This window comes from Lynx canadensis, chromosome B3 (genome assembly GCF_007474595.2).
Source record: "Lynx canadensis isolate LIC74 chromosome B3, mLynCan4.pri.v2, whole genome shotgun sequence".
Lineage (NCBI taxonomy): Eukaryota > Metazoa > Chordata > Mammalia > Carnivora > Felidae > Lynx > Lynx canadensis.
The window spans coordinates 100,341,533-100,357,031 of NC_044308.2; the positions used below are offsets into that span (position 1 = coordinate 100,341,533).

Here is a 15,499-nt window from a genome sequence, read left to right on the forward strand (position 1 = left end):
TCAAGGTATTTGCACCAGAGAGCTTTGTCCTGCTTAATATTCAGTAGTACAGGTTTGAATCATCAGAACCTTGGCAAGACCTTAAATTATTAACAACTACCTCTTGGGACAAGTCCGTGTTACTGAGTTATGACAAATTTATTATCATGAAGGAAAACAAGCACAGCCAGTCATCTTAAAAATGCCCCAACCACTGCTTCTCAATATAGAAAGACTAAAACTACATATGTTTATCATACAACAAATCCCGTCTCTGTCCTCTGAAATTCCCCTAGTTTCATTCATTAAAAGGGGATTTAAAAAAAAAAAAAAGACTTAAAGATCACTTTACAGCATCATTCAGCTTTCCTATGAAATACTCAACATCTTAAATATTATGTATACTTTTTTTCTTTTAGTAAGCTAGACACTGGCTTCAGAGTTTGTGGAACTGGAGGAGAAATAACAACCCATTCAAAACTATTCTAGAAAGTGTCTTTTGGCAGAATAGCAGGTATCCAAGTTAAAAATAGGAGGGTTTTGTTGCTTTGTTTTCTTTCCAAAATTTAAATCGTTTTTTTGTTCCCCTTCTACCTAAACCTCAGTCACCACTCCTGAGTGGAGATGGGCAGAGGCTCTGGCCCCTGCTCCTCCGGCTTCTCAGCAGCTGCTTTCTTATTGCTGCAGCAAGGCTTGAATAGATGTGTGTCAATGAGAACTTCTCCAAAACGGCCTTTATAGATAATCCGGCAACGTATTTTCTGTCTTTTCCAGTATGTGAGACCTAAAAAGGAAAAAAAAACTAGCGTTCTGTTAGAGCCAGAAGCCATCTCTGTATCTGAGCCACCATCTGACTTGTTACTGTAACAAGGAGACTGAGCTGGAAAGGCACTTGAGGTGGTACTGTGAGCATCAGAATTGTGACATTTAAATTCCTTCTGTAGTTTACTGATCTGGTTGCTTTTTATCCTGTTTCCAGATAGAGTTTTCACTTTCTTTGGTTTCAATGTTGTCTTCAACAACTGGGTCCTGCCCTTGCATCTACCACATGATTCCAGTTTTTTTTGTTTTTTTTTTTTTAATCCTGCTGGCAATTTCTTCCGTCTTTTCACAAGCAGGACACAGGCATTACAGATGTCTCCTGAACAAGTCTCATGCAACCCAAAACAGCTCTGGAAGTCCTTTTCATAGCGTTTACTGTCAGTGAATCGAGAACTGGAGGACTTAGCTCTGCAAATACAGCAGCCGTGTATACTTTGGTACATCTTTGGCTTGTGAAAACCAAACAACTTTTCTTCTGGGCAATAGTCTTCCAAAATCAGCTGTTCAATGCACAATAACGTTCCTGAGGTCTGGAGTGCAGGCCAAGCTAGCCCCCCCGCCCCCCTTCCAATTGCTCCCTTCTCCTCAACTGTCTTGTCTAGACAGATGGTCTACTGCAGTTCTGCAGTTGCTACCACTGGCTGGGAAGGTGTAGATTCCCCAGTTCTTTTTTTTTTTTTTTTTTTTTTTTTTTTAATATATATCATGAACATCTCCCCATGTCAATATGTATTAATTTGTTGACTATTTATTGAGCACTTCTTTGTAGTAGGCCTTGTTCTGGGTAATGGGAATGAAGAAGACATTTAATAAACCCTATCTTCATGAAATTTATTGGGTTGCAAACAGATAAGAAATAAAATATTTTTTAAGTATAATATGTTAGAAGGTGATAAATGTTACGGCAAGAAAAAAGAAAGGGAAGAGGCAGAGGGAGTTTGGGTGGTACAGTTTTAATTAGAGTGGTCACTGAAGGTCTTTGTGAGGTGATTTGAGTTAAATTCTGAAAGGTGTGAGAAATATCTTGTGAATATCTTTATGGAGAGAACATCCTAAGAAAATAAAACTATACATGTGGCTTGGTGATGTGAACATGAAGATGCATTTTCCTATTTTTGTATATGTTTAAAATTTTGTATATGTTTAAAATTATGAAAATAATTAAAAATGAAAAGTAAAGCTCGTTATAAAGCTGATAATCAGATTTTATAGCCACATTTTGGAAAAGAAAAATCAGATAAAAAATATAATAAATATTGTCAATTTCTTAAAAAAAAATAAAGGTTTACCAGTTTACCTCCTTAGAAACAAAGCTTTAACTTGTTTCTATGTAGCCTCACTAACTGCCATACAATCCAGCACTTGATTATTGCTGTTTCTCACTGCATAATTGTGTTGTGTGTTAGTCTTATGTTTCCAATTACTTGTTAAACTTTTAACTGTATCTTACTTTTTATCCCTCCTATCATTCCCTTTAAAGTGATTAGACGTATAGTAAATTCCCTGTAAAAGTTACAGATTGAGAAGTAAAACTTAGTGATGACTTTTTAAAAATATCTCAATTGTTAATAACTCTCAAAGCATTTTGCTGTGTCGAGAATGAGAAAAGTTAATAAATAAGCCACACAAAATATATCCACAAGCAATTTAAAAGTTTGGAGTATTAGAGAACCGTTTTAAAAATACTTTGAGTATTGGGGCACCTGGGTGGCTCAGCTGGTTAAGCTTCCAACTTTAGCTCAGGTCATGATCTCGCAGTTGATGGGTTTGAGCCCGCATCAGGCTCTGTGCTGACAGCTCAGAGCCTGGAGCCTGCTTCAGATTCTGTGTGTGTGTGTCTCTCTCTCTCTGCCCCTTCCCTGCTCATGCTCTGTCTCTCTCTCTCAAAAATAAATAGACATTAAAAAATAAAATAAGTATTTTTTCAAGTAATTGGCTGGATGTGAAATACAGTTTGAATAGAGACATTTCTTAGTCACATACTTAGCATGATTCTTTCATTAAAAAATTTGTTTTTTCAGTGATTTACTTTCTGTTGCCATACAACTAGGCTACATTGCACAAACATTTTGAGTAACTTCTGTCACTTTTTCCTTAAGATGACCGAGAGTCTGAACAATTAGATGATTATGGTTGAAGCAAAAAATGAAATCAGCCTTGTTCAGCCCAAAGAGTTTACTGAACTTTATAAAAGTTATTTGGCCAGATTGTGAGGTAACACCCAGATACCAATGAGGAGTGTATCTGAAGGATCACTCATTTAGAACCACCCTGTATTTAGGGGAAGTGGTGACAGGCTGGTCGAGGAAGACGTTTGTTACAGACAAATTTGTCAGTGTTAGTCACACAGTTAGAACATAATGTTTAGAAGAAAATGCATGACACTGTTGGGAAGCTATGTTGGAAAAGCTGTGGCCAGAGAAAAGAGATTACAAATTGTACTTCCATGACAGAGATAACTTGGAAATATGCATAAAAAGTTTTGTTTTCATAATTTAGTTCACTCTAGTTATCTATTTTATATGAGGCAGAATCTCTGTTTTGAGAATATCATTACCTTAGGAAGGAAGGATTACTACCTTATGCTGACATTAAATTAGAAATATTTTTAAGATTCAGAATGATTATTTTTTTCGGTATCAGACTGTCTAATCATAGGCCTTATCTAATCATTAAAACAGTTTCCGAAAAGTGGCCATTTCTCATTGTCAAACACAGAAACCATGGCGTCATCATAATTCACAGGTTACCAAACTACTTTTAGACCATAAACCAATAATTTTGATGTCTGAACCTCAATTCCCTCATCTGAAAAAATAGAGACACAGATTACCCTCCTTCACCATTTTATTGGTATGTTTTGAGTATACCATTTCATGAGCCTCGTTCTTCTCAGCAGAAACTTGAGCAAAGGGAAAAATAAAGAATAATAATACAACCATTCATGGTGCCCTTGAAACAATGTGCCCATGTTAATTGCTAATCCTCCTCTGAAGGGAGAATTTCCTTATATTTCTACCTAATTACTAGAGGTACTTTACACTGTTCTGTCCTACCTAGCACGCATTCTGTGCTCAATCATCATTTATTCATTCATTCTTTTAGTGAGTTCGTCATTTACCAAATATTAAGATCTTACCGTGTGTCAGCTAGGGACTGGAGATACAAAGAAGGATAAAACAGTTCCAATTCTCATGGAACTGATAATAGAGGAAGGGAGACCATCACTATAAGTAGTTACAAATGCACTGAGTTTATGCAAAAGTAGTACGGGGTGCTATGGCAGTTTTCAGCAGGGGATTAGGTAACCTATTTTAGATCAGATTGGGTTTTAGAGACATCAAAGCTAAAACAAGAAAACTGAGGAGGAGTTGGCTAAGTAAAGAGTATAGGGGAAAGTGATTTAGGTAGAAGGAATAGCACTGATAGATTTTGAGGTACTGAAAGGAAAGCCAACATGCTACAATGTAGAGAGACAAAATCCAGATCTTGGAGTCTTTATTGTTTGGTCTTTATTCTGAGAGTAATGGGAAGCCATTGAGGATTTTTGTTTTCTGTTTTATATGTTTAAACAGGGAAGTAACATAATCACTTGCATTTTTAAAAGATCATTCTAGGCACTATGTGAAGAATGGAGGAGAGGATGGCCCACAAATAATACATGTGGGTAAACAGAAGACAATTGGAGGAAATGAATTAGGGAGTTGGCAAAGAGGAAGAGGAAAAAGTGGACTGATTCAAAAGATATTTAAAAGACAAAATCAATAGGATTTGATTGTGAGGGAAAGATGAATCAAGGATGACTTCCAGATTTCTGGCTTAAGGAAATGGGTGGATGTCATTATTTAAATAAGGAATACTGGAGGAAGAGAAGGTTTGGGAAGGAGAATCATGAATCATAGTTGACCAGTACATAGCATACACAATAAGCCCTTTAGAATACAAAAATCTCAGGATAGAGATTATACATAGATATGCAAATACAGGTTCTCATCAAAATCATACTCATAACTTGATCCTTAAGTCTTTTTAAATTATGGATGATATTTATATCCTTTCAGTGGTCCTTTTCAGTCCTTTTCTTGGGCATTTCAGATCCTTTTAGGCCAGGTCTTGGGTGTTATACTGGTTCCAGCTTTAAATTACATGATTTAAAGCCTCCTCTTTCTTTCTTTTTTTTCTTTTTCTTTTTCTCCTCTTTCTTATAGATTATAAAACCATAACTTCTTCTTTTCTTTTATCCTAACATCTCTCACGTAGGATCTGATGTCGTCTGAAGATCATTCCCGCAGCTTGAATTTTCTTTATTTCTTACATATTTTTTTTTCTCCATTGGGTTATAATAACTCAATAACTTCCTTCCCTCCAGCTACTAATCTTCCCTGTGTTGTACCATTTCCAAAACTTAACAACAACAACAACAAAACTATCATGAAGGAAGAAGCATTTTTAATCACAAGCCATTATTGCCAAATATTGCTGAGGAACACCTGTTTCATAGTAATGAAACAGATGTTTTGATGAATGTCTACAGATGTTCTTCAGTCTTCACAAAAGATACAGCTAAAAAATAAGAATATAGAAAAATTGAAAATAAAGTAGTAGAAAATATATATTAGGTAAATACTGAGTGAAATAAAGCTAGTATAAATCTATTAATATCAGAAAATGTGAGATTTTAAAGCAAAAAGCAATTAAAGAGGATCACTAGAGATGATAAAAGGATCAAATCACCAGGAACAACAGGGAGTTAGAGACAAATTCCACAATTATAATGAGAGATTTCAACAGCTATTTCTCAGTGTTACATCAAGCACACAAAAAAGCAAAGTTAACAAGATTGTTGAAAACTTGAACGAAACAAATTAATATGCTTGATTCAATGGACATATACAGAATGCTCCACAGAAAAACTGCAGAATACATGTTCTTTCAAGTGGAATACTTTTGATAATATTTGTAACCATATATTGGGCTATAAAGGAAGTCTGAACAAATTTCAAAGGACTGGTGTCATACATATTGCATTCTTTGATCACAGTGGGATAAAATGAAAAATCTGTACTGAAAAAATAATTATAAAAGTTCGTATATTTTGGGGCGCCTGGGTAGCTCAGTCAGTTAAGTGTCCAACTTTGGCTCAGGTCATGATCTCGCAGTTGGTGAATTCAAGCCCTGCATCTGGCTCTCTGCTGTCAGCGTGGAGCCCACTTTGGATCCTCTATTCTCCCCTCTCTCTACCCATCCCCCGCACTCTCTCTCTCTCTCTCAAAAATAAACATTAAAAAAATATTAAAGTTCTGGGGCACCAGGGTGGCTCAGTCGGTTGAGCATCCGACTTCGGCTCAGGTCATGATCTTACGGTCCGTGAGTTTGAGCCCCGCGTCAGGCTCTGTGCTGACAGCTCAGGGCCTGGAGCCTGCTTCAGATTCTGTGTTTCCCTCTCTCTCTGCCCCTCCCATGCTCATGCTCTGTCTCTCTCTCTGTCAAAAATAAATAAACATTAAAAAATTTTTTTTAAATATTAAAGTTCTTATGTTTAGATACTAAAATGTATTAATGAATCAATGATAAAATAATGGAAATTTGAAGATCTTTAAACTGAAAGATAAAAATATTGCATATTAGGGGCGCCTGGGTGGCTCAGTCGGTTAAGCGTCCGACTTCGGCTCAGGTCACGATCTTGTGGTCCGCGGGTTCGAGCCCCGCGTCGGGCTCTGGGCTGATGGCTCAGAGCCTGGAGCTTGCTTCCGACTCTGTGTCTCCCTCTCTCTCTATCCCTCCCCCATTCATGCTGTGTCTCTCTCTGTCTCAAAAATAAATAAACGTTAAAAAAAATTAAAAAAAATATTGCATATTAAAAAATGATGGAGATTGCTGCTTCTAGACATGATGGAGTAACTGGTATTGGACTTCACCTTGTGTCACCAATAACTTTAAAAGTAGCAAAATATGTGAAGCAACTGTTTTCAGACAGATGATAGCACAGGGAAATGATCCTTAAAATAAGGGAAACATGTAAGGTGACCTTAATGTTTGCCTTCCCTTTCTGAATGAGGGCACTTTCTGATGTGTGGTGTAGGTCTCTCTCCAATAAATAAATACAAACTTTAAAAACAAAGAAAAAAAAAGAAAATGGAATATGACAGTATGTAAAGGAAATAATACATCATTACCAGGATGGTTATATCTCACAAATCCAGGATTAGTTTACTATTAAAAACAAAACATGCTTGATAAAATTCAATGCAGTTATGATTTTTTGAAAAAACTTCTTAATAAAGGAATAAAAGAGACCATTCTAACCAGATAAAGGTTACCTTCCAAATACAAGAGCTAACGTTATTCTTTTTTTTTTTTTAATTTTTTTTAACGTTTATTTATTTTTGAGACAGAGAGAGACAGAGCATGAACGGGGGAGGGTCAGAGAGAGGGAGACACAGAATCTGAAACAGGCTCCAGGCTCTGAGCTGTCAGCACAGAGCCCGACACGGGGCTCGAACTCAAGGACTGTGAAATCATGACCTGAGCCGAAGTCGGCCGCTTAACCGACTGAGCCACCCAGGCGCCCCCTTAATTTGATATATTGAAAGCATTCTCATTAAGCTTAGGAACAAGTAGCATAAAGGAGAAAAGATCTAAGTGGATCTTGTGGTGAGAAAGATACCCCTGGAACTCTGCAACACTGGCTCAATATAAGTAAATGAATTATGTTTATTGATTATAAAACTCAATGTTGTTTTCTTAAAATAATGTCTTCCCAAAATGATCTATAAATTCAATGCAATATCAATCAAAATCCAAATGAAACGTGTGTGTGTGTGTGTGTGTACCTTGTTAAACTATATCTATAATTTATATGTAAGAGCCATAAATATGAAGAAGAATAAGATGGGGAGATTTGCCACAGAGGTTACCTTATTAAAAAGCTATAGTAACTGAGCCTTTTGGCTCCTTGAACCTTGTCATGGCCGTTGGCAAGAACAAGCACCTTACAAAAGGTGGCAGAAAGGAAGCCAAGAAGAAAGTGGTTGATCCATTTTCTAAGAAGGATTGGTATGATGTGAAAGCACCAGCTATGTTCAGTATAAGAAATATTGGAAAAACACTAGTCCACCAGAACTCAAGGAACCAAAATCACATCTGATGGCCTCAAGGTTTGTGTTTTTGAAGTGAGCCTTGTTGATCTGCAGAAAGTTGTATTCAGAAATTCAAGATAATTTTTGAGGATGTTCAGGGCAAAAACTGCCTAAGTTCCATGGCATGGATCTTATCTGTGACAAAATGTGCTCCTTGGTCAAAAATGGCAGACCCTGATTGAAGCCCATGTTGATGTCAAGACTACTGATGTTTATTTGCTTCATCTATTCTGTATTGGTTTTACTAAAAAATGTAACAATCAGATTTAGAAGACCTCTTATGCTCAGCACCAACAGGTCCACCAAAATTCAGAAAAAGATGATGGAGATCATGACGTGGGAGGTGCAGATAAATGACTTGAAAGAAGTGGTCAATAAATTGATTCCAGACAGCTTTGGAAAAGACATAGAAAAGTCTTGTCAATCTCTTTATCCACTCTATGCTGACTTTGTTAAAAATGTAAAAATGCTGAAGAAGCCTGTGTTTGATTTGGGAAAGCACATGGAGCTTCATGGTGAAGGTAGTGGTTCTGGAAAAGTTACTGGGGATGAGACTGGTACTAAAGTTCTATAAAACCTGTTTAAAATTTAGATATTTAATGGTGACAAATAAAAAATGTTTAAAAAAAAAAAGGGACGCCTGGGTGGGTCAGTTGACTAAGCATCCAACTTTGTTCGGCTCAGGTCATGATCTCAAGGCTCGTGGGTTTGAGCCCCACATCCGGCTCTGTGCTGACAGCTCAGAGGCTGGAGCCTGCTTAATATTCTGTGTCTCCCTCTCTCTCTGCCGCTCCCTGACCTGTGCTCTGTCTCTCTTCTCTAAGATGAATAAACACCAAAAAAAAAAAAATAAATAAAAAATAAAAAAAAACGTATAGTAATTTTAAGATAGTGTTACTGGTTTAAGGATAGAAAAAGTGACCAATAGAATAGAACAAGGTACCCAAACAGAACCACACCTATATGGAAACTTGATTTGTGACAGATTTTTTTTGTGGATCAGTGAAAGAAAAAATGGACTTAAAAAAAGTGTTAATACAGTTTAAAAGCATGACATTAAACCCCTACCTCTTATCATGCACTAGAATAAATTCCAAATAGATCGATGATTGGAATGAGAGGGGCAAATGATAAAACTTCTTTTTTTATTAATAATGTATTTATTTTTTAATTTACATCCAAGTTAGTTAGCATATGGTGCATTTCAGGAGTAGATTCCTTAATTCCCCTTACCCATTTAGCCCATTCCCCTCCCACAACCCCTCCAGTAACCCTCTGTTTGTTCTCTATATTTAAGAATCTCTTATGTTTTGTCCCTGTCCCTGTTTTTATATTATTTTTGCTTCCCTCCCTTAATGTTCATCTGTTTGGTATCTTGAAGTCCTCATATGAGAGAAGTCATATGGTATGTCTTTCTCTAATTTCGCTTAGCATAATACCCTTCAGTTCCATCCATGTAGTTGCAAATGGCAAGATTTCATTGTTTTTGATTGCCGAGTAATACTCCATTGTGTATATATACCACATCTTCTTTATCCATTCATCCATCGGTGGACGTTTGGGCTCTTTTCATACTTTGGCTGTTGTTGATAGTGCTGCTATAAACATTAGGGTACATATGCCCCAGGATCCCGTGGATAAATGCCTAGTAGTGCAATTGCTGGGTCATAGGGTAGTTCTATTTTTAATTTTTTGAGGAACATCCATACTGTTTTCCAGAGTGGCTGCACCAGCTTGCATTCCCACCAGCAGTGCAAAAGAGATCCTCTTTCTCAGCATCCTTGCCAACATCTGTTGTTGCCTGAGTTGTTAATGTCAGCCATTCTGACAGGGGTGAGGTGGTATCTCATTGTGGTCTTGATTTGTATTTCCCTGATGATGAGTGATGTTGAGCATTTTTTATGTGTCGGTTGGCCATCTGGATGTCTTCCTGGGAGAGGTGTCTATTCATGTCTTTTGCCCATTTCTTCACTGGATTGTTTTTTGGGTGTTGAGTTTGATAAGTTCTTTATAGATTCTGGATACTAACCCTTCATCTGATATGTCATTTGCAAATATCTTCTCCCATTCTGTTGGTTGCCTTTTAGTTTTGCTGATTGTTTCCTTCGCTGTGCAGAAGCTTTTTATTTTGATGAGGTCCCAGTAGTTCATTTTTGCTTTTGTTTCCTTGCCTCTGGAGACGTGTTGAGTAAGAAGTTGCTGCGGACAAGTTCAAAGAGGTTTTGCCTGCTTTCTCCTCGAGGATTTTGATGACTTCCTGTCTTACATTGGGTCTTTCATCCATTTTGAGTTCATTTTTGTGTATGGCATAAGAAAGTGGGCCAAGTTCATTTTTCTGCATGTCGCTCTCCAGTTTTCCCAGCGCCATTTGCTGAAGAGACGGTCTTTATTCCACTGGATATTCTTTCCTGCTTTGTCAAAGATTAGTTGGCCATACGTTTGTGGGTCCATTTCTGGGTTCTCTATTCTGTTCCATTGATCTGAGCGTCTGTTTTTGTGCCAGTACCATACTGTCATGATGATTACAGCTTTGCAGTACAGCTTGAAGTCCGGGATTGTGATACCTCCAGCTTTGGTTTTCTTTTTCAAGATTGCTTTGGCTATTCGGGGTCTTTTCTGGTTCCATACAAATTTTAGGATTGTTTGTTTGAGTTCTGTGAAGAATGCTGGTGTTATTTTGATAGATATTTCACTGAATATGTAGGTTACTTTGGGTAGTATTGACATTTTAACAATATTTGTTCTTCCTATCTAGGAGCATGGAATGTTTTCCCATTTTTTGTTACTTCTTCAGTTTCCTTCATAAGCTTTCTATAGTTTCCAGTGTATAGATTTTTCGCCTTGTTGGTTAGATTTATTCCTAGGTATTTTATGGTTTTTGGTGCAATTGTAAATGGGATTCATTCCTTGATTTCTCTTTCTCTTTCTTTATTGTTGGTGTATAGGAATGCAACTGATTTCTGTGCATTGATTTTATTCATATCCTGTGACTTGGCTGAATTCATGGATCAGTTCTAGCAGTTTTTTGGTGGAGTCTTTTGGGTTTTGCATATAGAATATCATGTCATCTGTGAAGAGTGAAACTTTGACCTCCTCCTGGCTGATTTGGATGCCTTTTATTTCTTTGTGTTTTCTGATTGTTGAGGCTAAGTCTTCCAATACTATGTTGAATAACAGTGGCGAGGGTGGACATGCCTGTCTTGTTCCTGACCTTAGGGGGAAAGCTCTCAGTTTTTCTCCATTGAGAATGATATTAGTGGTGGATCTTTCATATATGGCTCTTATGATCTTGTGGTATGATCCCTTTATCCCTACTTTCTTGAGGGTTTTTATCAAGAAAGGGTGCTATATTTTGTCAATGCTTTCTCTGCATCTATTGAGAGGATCATGCGGTTCTTTTCCTTTCTTTTATTGGTGTGATGTATCACATTGATTATTTTGTGGATATTGAACCAGCCCTGCATCCCAGGTATAAATCTCACTTGATCAGGGTGAATAATTTTTTTAATGTATTGTTAGACCTGGTTGGCTAGTATCTTGCTGCGGATTTTTGCATCCATGTTCATCAGGGAAATTGGTCTATAGTTCTCCTTTTCAGTGGTCTTTGTCTGGTTTTAGAATCACTGGCTTCATAGAAAGAGTTTGGAAGTTTTCCTTCCATTTCTATTTTTTGGAACAGCTTCAGGAGAGTAGGTGCTAACTCTTCTTTAAATGTTTGATAGGTGGGAATGCGAGCTGGTGCAGCCACTCTAGAAAACAGTATGGAGGTTCCTCAAAAAACTAAAACTAGAACTGCCCTACAACCCAGCAATTGTACTACTAGGCAGTTATCCACGGGATACAGCTGTGCTGCTTCGAAGGGACACATGCACTCCCATATTTATAGCAGCACTATCAATAATAGCCAAAGTATGGAAAGAGCCCAAATGTCCATCGATGGATGAATGGATAAAGAAGATGTGGTATACATATACAATGGAGTATTACTCGGCAGTCAAAAAGAATGAAATCTTGCCATTTGCAACTCCGTGGATGGAACTGGAGGGTATTATACGAAGTGAAATTAGTCAATCAGAGAAAGACAAAAATCATATGACTTCACTCATATGAGGACTTTAAGAGAGAAAACAGATGAACATAAGGGAAGGGAAACAAAAATATAAAAACAGGGAGGGAGACAAAACAGAAGAGACTCATAAATATGGAGAACAAACGGAGGGTTACTGGAGGGGTTGTGGGAGGGGGGATGGGCTAAATGGGTAAGAGGCACTGAGGAATCTACTGCTGAAATCATTGTTACACTCTATGCTAATTTGGATGTAAATTTTAAAAAATAAAAAATAAAACAAGTTAAAAAAATATTAAAAAAAATGTTTGATAGGATTCCTCTAGAAAGCCATCTGGTCCTGGATTCTTGTTTTTTGGGAGATTTTTGGTTACTAATTCGATTTCTCTACTGGTTATGGGTCTGTTCAAATTTTCTGTTACTTCCCATTTCAATTTTGGTAGTTTATATGTTTCTAGGAATTTGTCCATTTCTTCCAGATTGCCCATTTTATTGGCATATAACTGCTCATAATATCTTATTATTGTTTGTATTTCTGTTGTGTTGGTTGTGATCTCTCCTCTTTCATTGTTGATTTTATTTATTTGGGTCCTTTCCTTTTTCTTTTTGATCAAACTGGCTAGGTTTTATCAGTTTTGTTAATTCTTTCAAAGAACCAGCATCTGGTTTCATTGATCTGTTCTACTGTTTGTTGTTGTTGTTGTTGTTGTTGTTGTTGTTTGGTTTTGATAGCATTGATTTCTGCTCTGGTCCTTATTATTTCCTGTCTTCTGCTGGTTTGGGGTTTATTTGCTGTTCTTCTTCCAGCTCTTTAAGGTGTAAAGTTAGGTTGTGTATCTGAGACCTTTCTTCCTTCTTTAGGAAGGCCTGGATTGCTATATACTTTCCTCTTATGACCGCCTTTTGATAAAGTTTCTTGAAAACCATATAGAAAAATATTTTATGGCTTTGGAGTCCAAATGGATTTATTTCTTTTTTTTTTTTAATGTTTATTTTTGAGAGAGAGAGTGAGAGAGTGAGTGAGTTTGGGGGCGGGGAGGGGCAGAGAGAGAGGGAGACTCAGAACCTGAAGCAAGCTCCAGGCTCTGAACTGTCAGCACTGAGCCCGACGCCAGGCTTGAAGTCACCAACTGTGAGATCATAACCTGAGCTGAAGCAGACATTTAACTGACTGAGCTATCTAGGCGCCCCAGTCCAAAAAGATTTCTTAAAGGAGATTCACAAAGTATAAATCAAAAAACAAAGATGATAGCCAAAACAGTCTTGAAAAAGAAGTCCAAATTTGGAGGATTCACACTTCCCAATTTCAAACCTAGTACAAAACTACAGTGATGAAGATACTGTGGTGATGGCATGAGGAAAGACATAGATCACTGGAATAAAATGGAGAATCCAGATATAAACTCTTCCATTTATGGTCAATTGATTTTTCACAAGGGTGCCAAAATAATTCAATGGAGAAAAAATTATCTTTTCAAAAACTGGTCCTGGGACAACTGAATATCCACACATGAAAGAATGAAATTGGATTCCTACCGGAACCTTACACAAAAATTAACTAAAAATGGATCATATACCTAAATGTTAAAAAACAAAACAAACCCCCCCCCCCCCCAAAAAAAAAAAACCCACTATAGAACTGCAAGAGGGATAACTGAGTGGCTTAGTTGGTTAAACATCCGACTCTTTATTTTGGCTCAGGTCATGATCTTATGGTAGTGATATCGAACCCCACATTGGGATTGTGCTGGGCATGGAGCCTGGTTTAGATTCTCTCTCCCTCCCCTGATTTCGCTTGCTCTAAAAACAAAACAAAAGCAAGGAACACCCCCCCCCCGCCCCCCGCAACACACACACATTTAAAACTACTAGAAGAAAACATAGGGGTAAATCTTAGTGAACTTGGGTTAGGCAGTGATCTCTGAGATACAACCCCAAAAGACAAGTGACAGAAAAGAAAATTTGAAAAATTGGATTTCATCAAAATGAAAAACTTTTGTGGAAGAAGCTATACCATCAAGAAAGTAAAGGACAGGAGTGCCTGGTTGGCTCAGTTGGGGGAGTTTGTGACCCTTGATCTCAGGTTGTGAGTCTGAACTTCATATTGGGTATAGAAATAACTTTAAAATAATTAAATCTTAAAAAAAAGCAGGGGAGGGGGAGAGTGCCTGGGTGGCTTAGTCAGTTAAGCCGTGACTCTTGATTTTTGGCTTGGGTCGTGATCTCACGGTTTGTGAGACTAATCCCTGCCTTGGGCTCTGTACAGACAGCACAGAGCCTGCTTGAGGTTCATTCTCTCTCTCTCTCTCTCTCTCTCTCTCTCTCTCTCTCTCTCTCTCTCTCTTTCTGTCCCTCCTTTGCTTTTGAGGGAGCGTGTGCACTTTCTCTCTCTCTCAAAATAAATAGGCAAAAAGAAATTAAAAGACATCTCATATAGTGGGAGAAAATACTGAGGGTGGTAAAGAAAGCCCTCTAACAGAGCACAGATGCAAATACTGGCAGTCAAGAAAGCAAGCGCTGCTAATATTAAGGCCTGAAGACATATGGATAGGGCACCAACAGTATCTGCTACACAGTCCCAGGCTCTCTTCAGTAGAATTAGGCAGGCCCTTGTCTTAGCTTGAGTTTCCTCAAAAAGTATACATAACCTGAGGCAAAAGACTTATGTGCTATTATTAAGGCAAGCAGTTCCAAGAAACAGGGATAGGAAAAGAGAAATGAAGCAGAGGAGGGAGAACCAATATGAAATTGCATTGTGGACTTAGGCCATTATTAAATGCTATTGATTGCTTGATCTCTTGGGCAAGTCCTCAAGAAGCCTTAAAAAACCCTTGAACTTTTGCACTTGAAAACCTAAGAAGCACCTGAATACAATTTTTAAAATCCTGGTTTTCCCTCACAGGGTTAGTTGATATCTGTAAATTAAGACTCTCTTAGACCTCATTCATACCTTAGGTTCCCTTTAATCAATATCCAACACATAATTGGTGGTAATGGATAGCAGGGATAATTGAAATCCACAGAATAATAGCTACCATTTAGTAAGTACAAGGCAGTTTTATATAATATCTAATCCTCACAAAGTAGCTTTTGTTATACTGATTTTATTAATGTCCAAGCTGAGATTCAGCTAACTTAAGGAGCGTGGCCAACATCACAAAACTAGCAAGTAGCAGACCAGGTTTTGGAAACATGTCTTTTTTTTTTCTTTTTTTTAACTCCCATAAACAATGTTCTTTCTATTATATCAGGATGCCTCATAGAAGAAAGGATTGAAATTCCTAAATCTCATCTTAGCCAATACTCTTAAAAAATGTTATTTATTTTTTAAATAGGTCATACAAATACATGGTTTAAAATGCAAGAAATACAAAAGCATATTCAATGAAAACTCTCCTTTAAACTCTGCCCAGTTCCTCTTTTCAGGGGCAACTAATTTTACCAGTTTCTTGTGTATTTTCTCTAAAATATTTATGCATAAATATAAATACTA

The 15,499-nt window shown here is 37.3% G+C and overlaps 1 protein-coding gene and 1 pseudogene across 1 annotated transcript; one reads left to right on the top strand and one right to left on the bottom strand.

Annotated features, from left to right (window-relative positions):
- Nucleotides 1–392: 392 nt before the first annotated feature.
- On the bottom strand, nt 393–1,906 carry LOC115517072 (SIN3-HDAC complex-associated factor-like). Its single transcript, XM_032593528.1, is given in 4 exon segments — nt 393–998; nt 1,001–1,048; nt 1,050–1,412; nt 1,874–1,906. Coding segments are annotated over 4 exon segments (858 nt in total). The 3' UTR covers nt 393–584.
- A 5,862-nt stretch (nt 1,907–7,768) lies between these two features.
- LOC115517073 lies at nt 7,769–8,514 on the top strand (annotated as a pseudogene).
- Nucleotides 8,515–15,499: the final 6,985 nt, after the last annotated feature.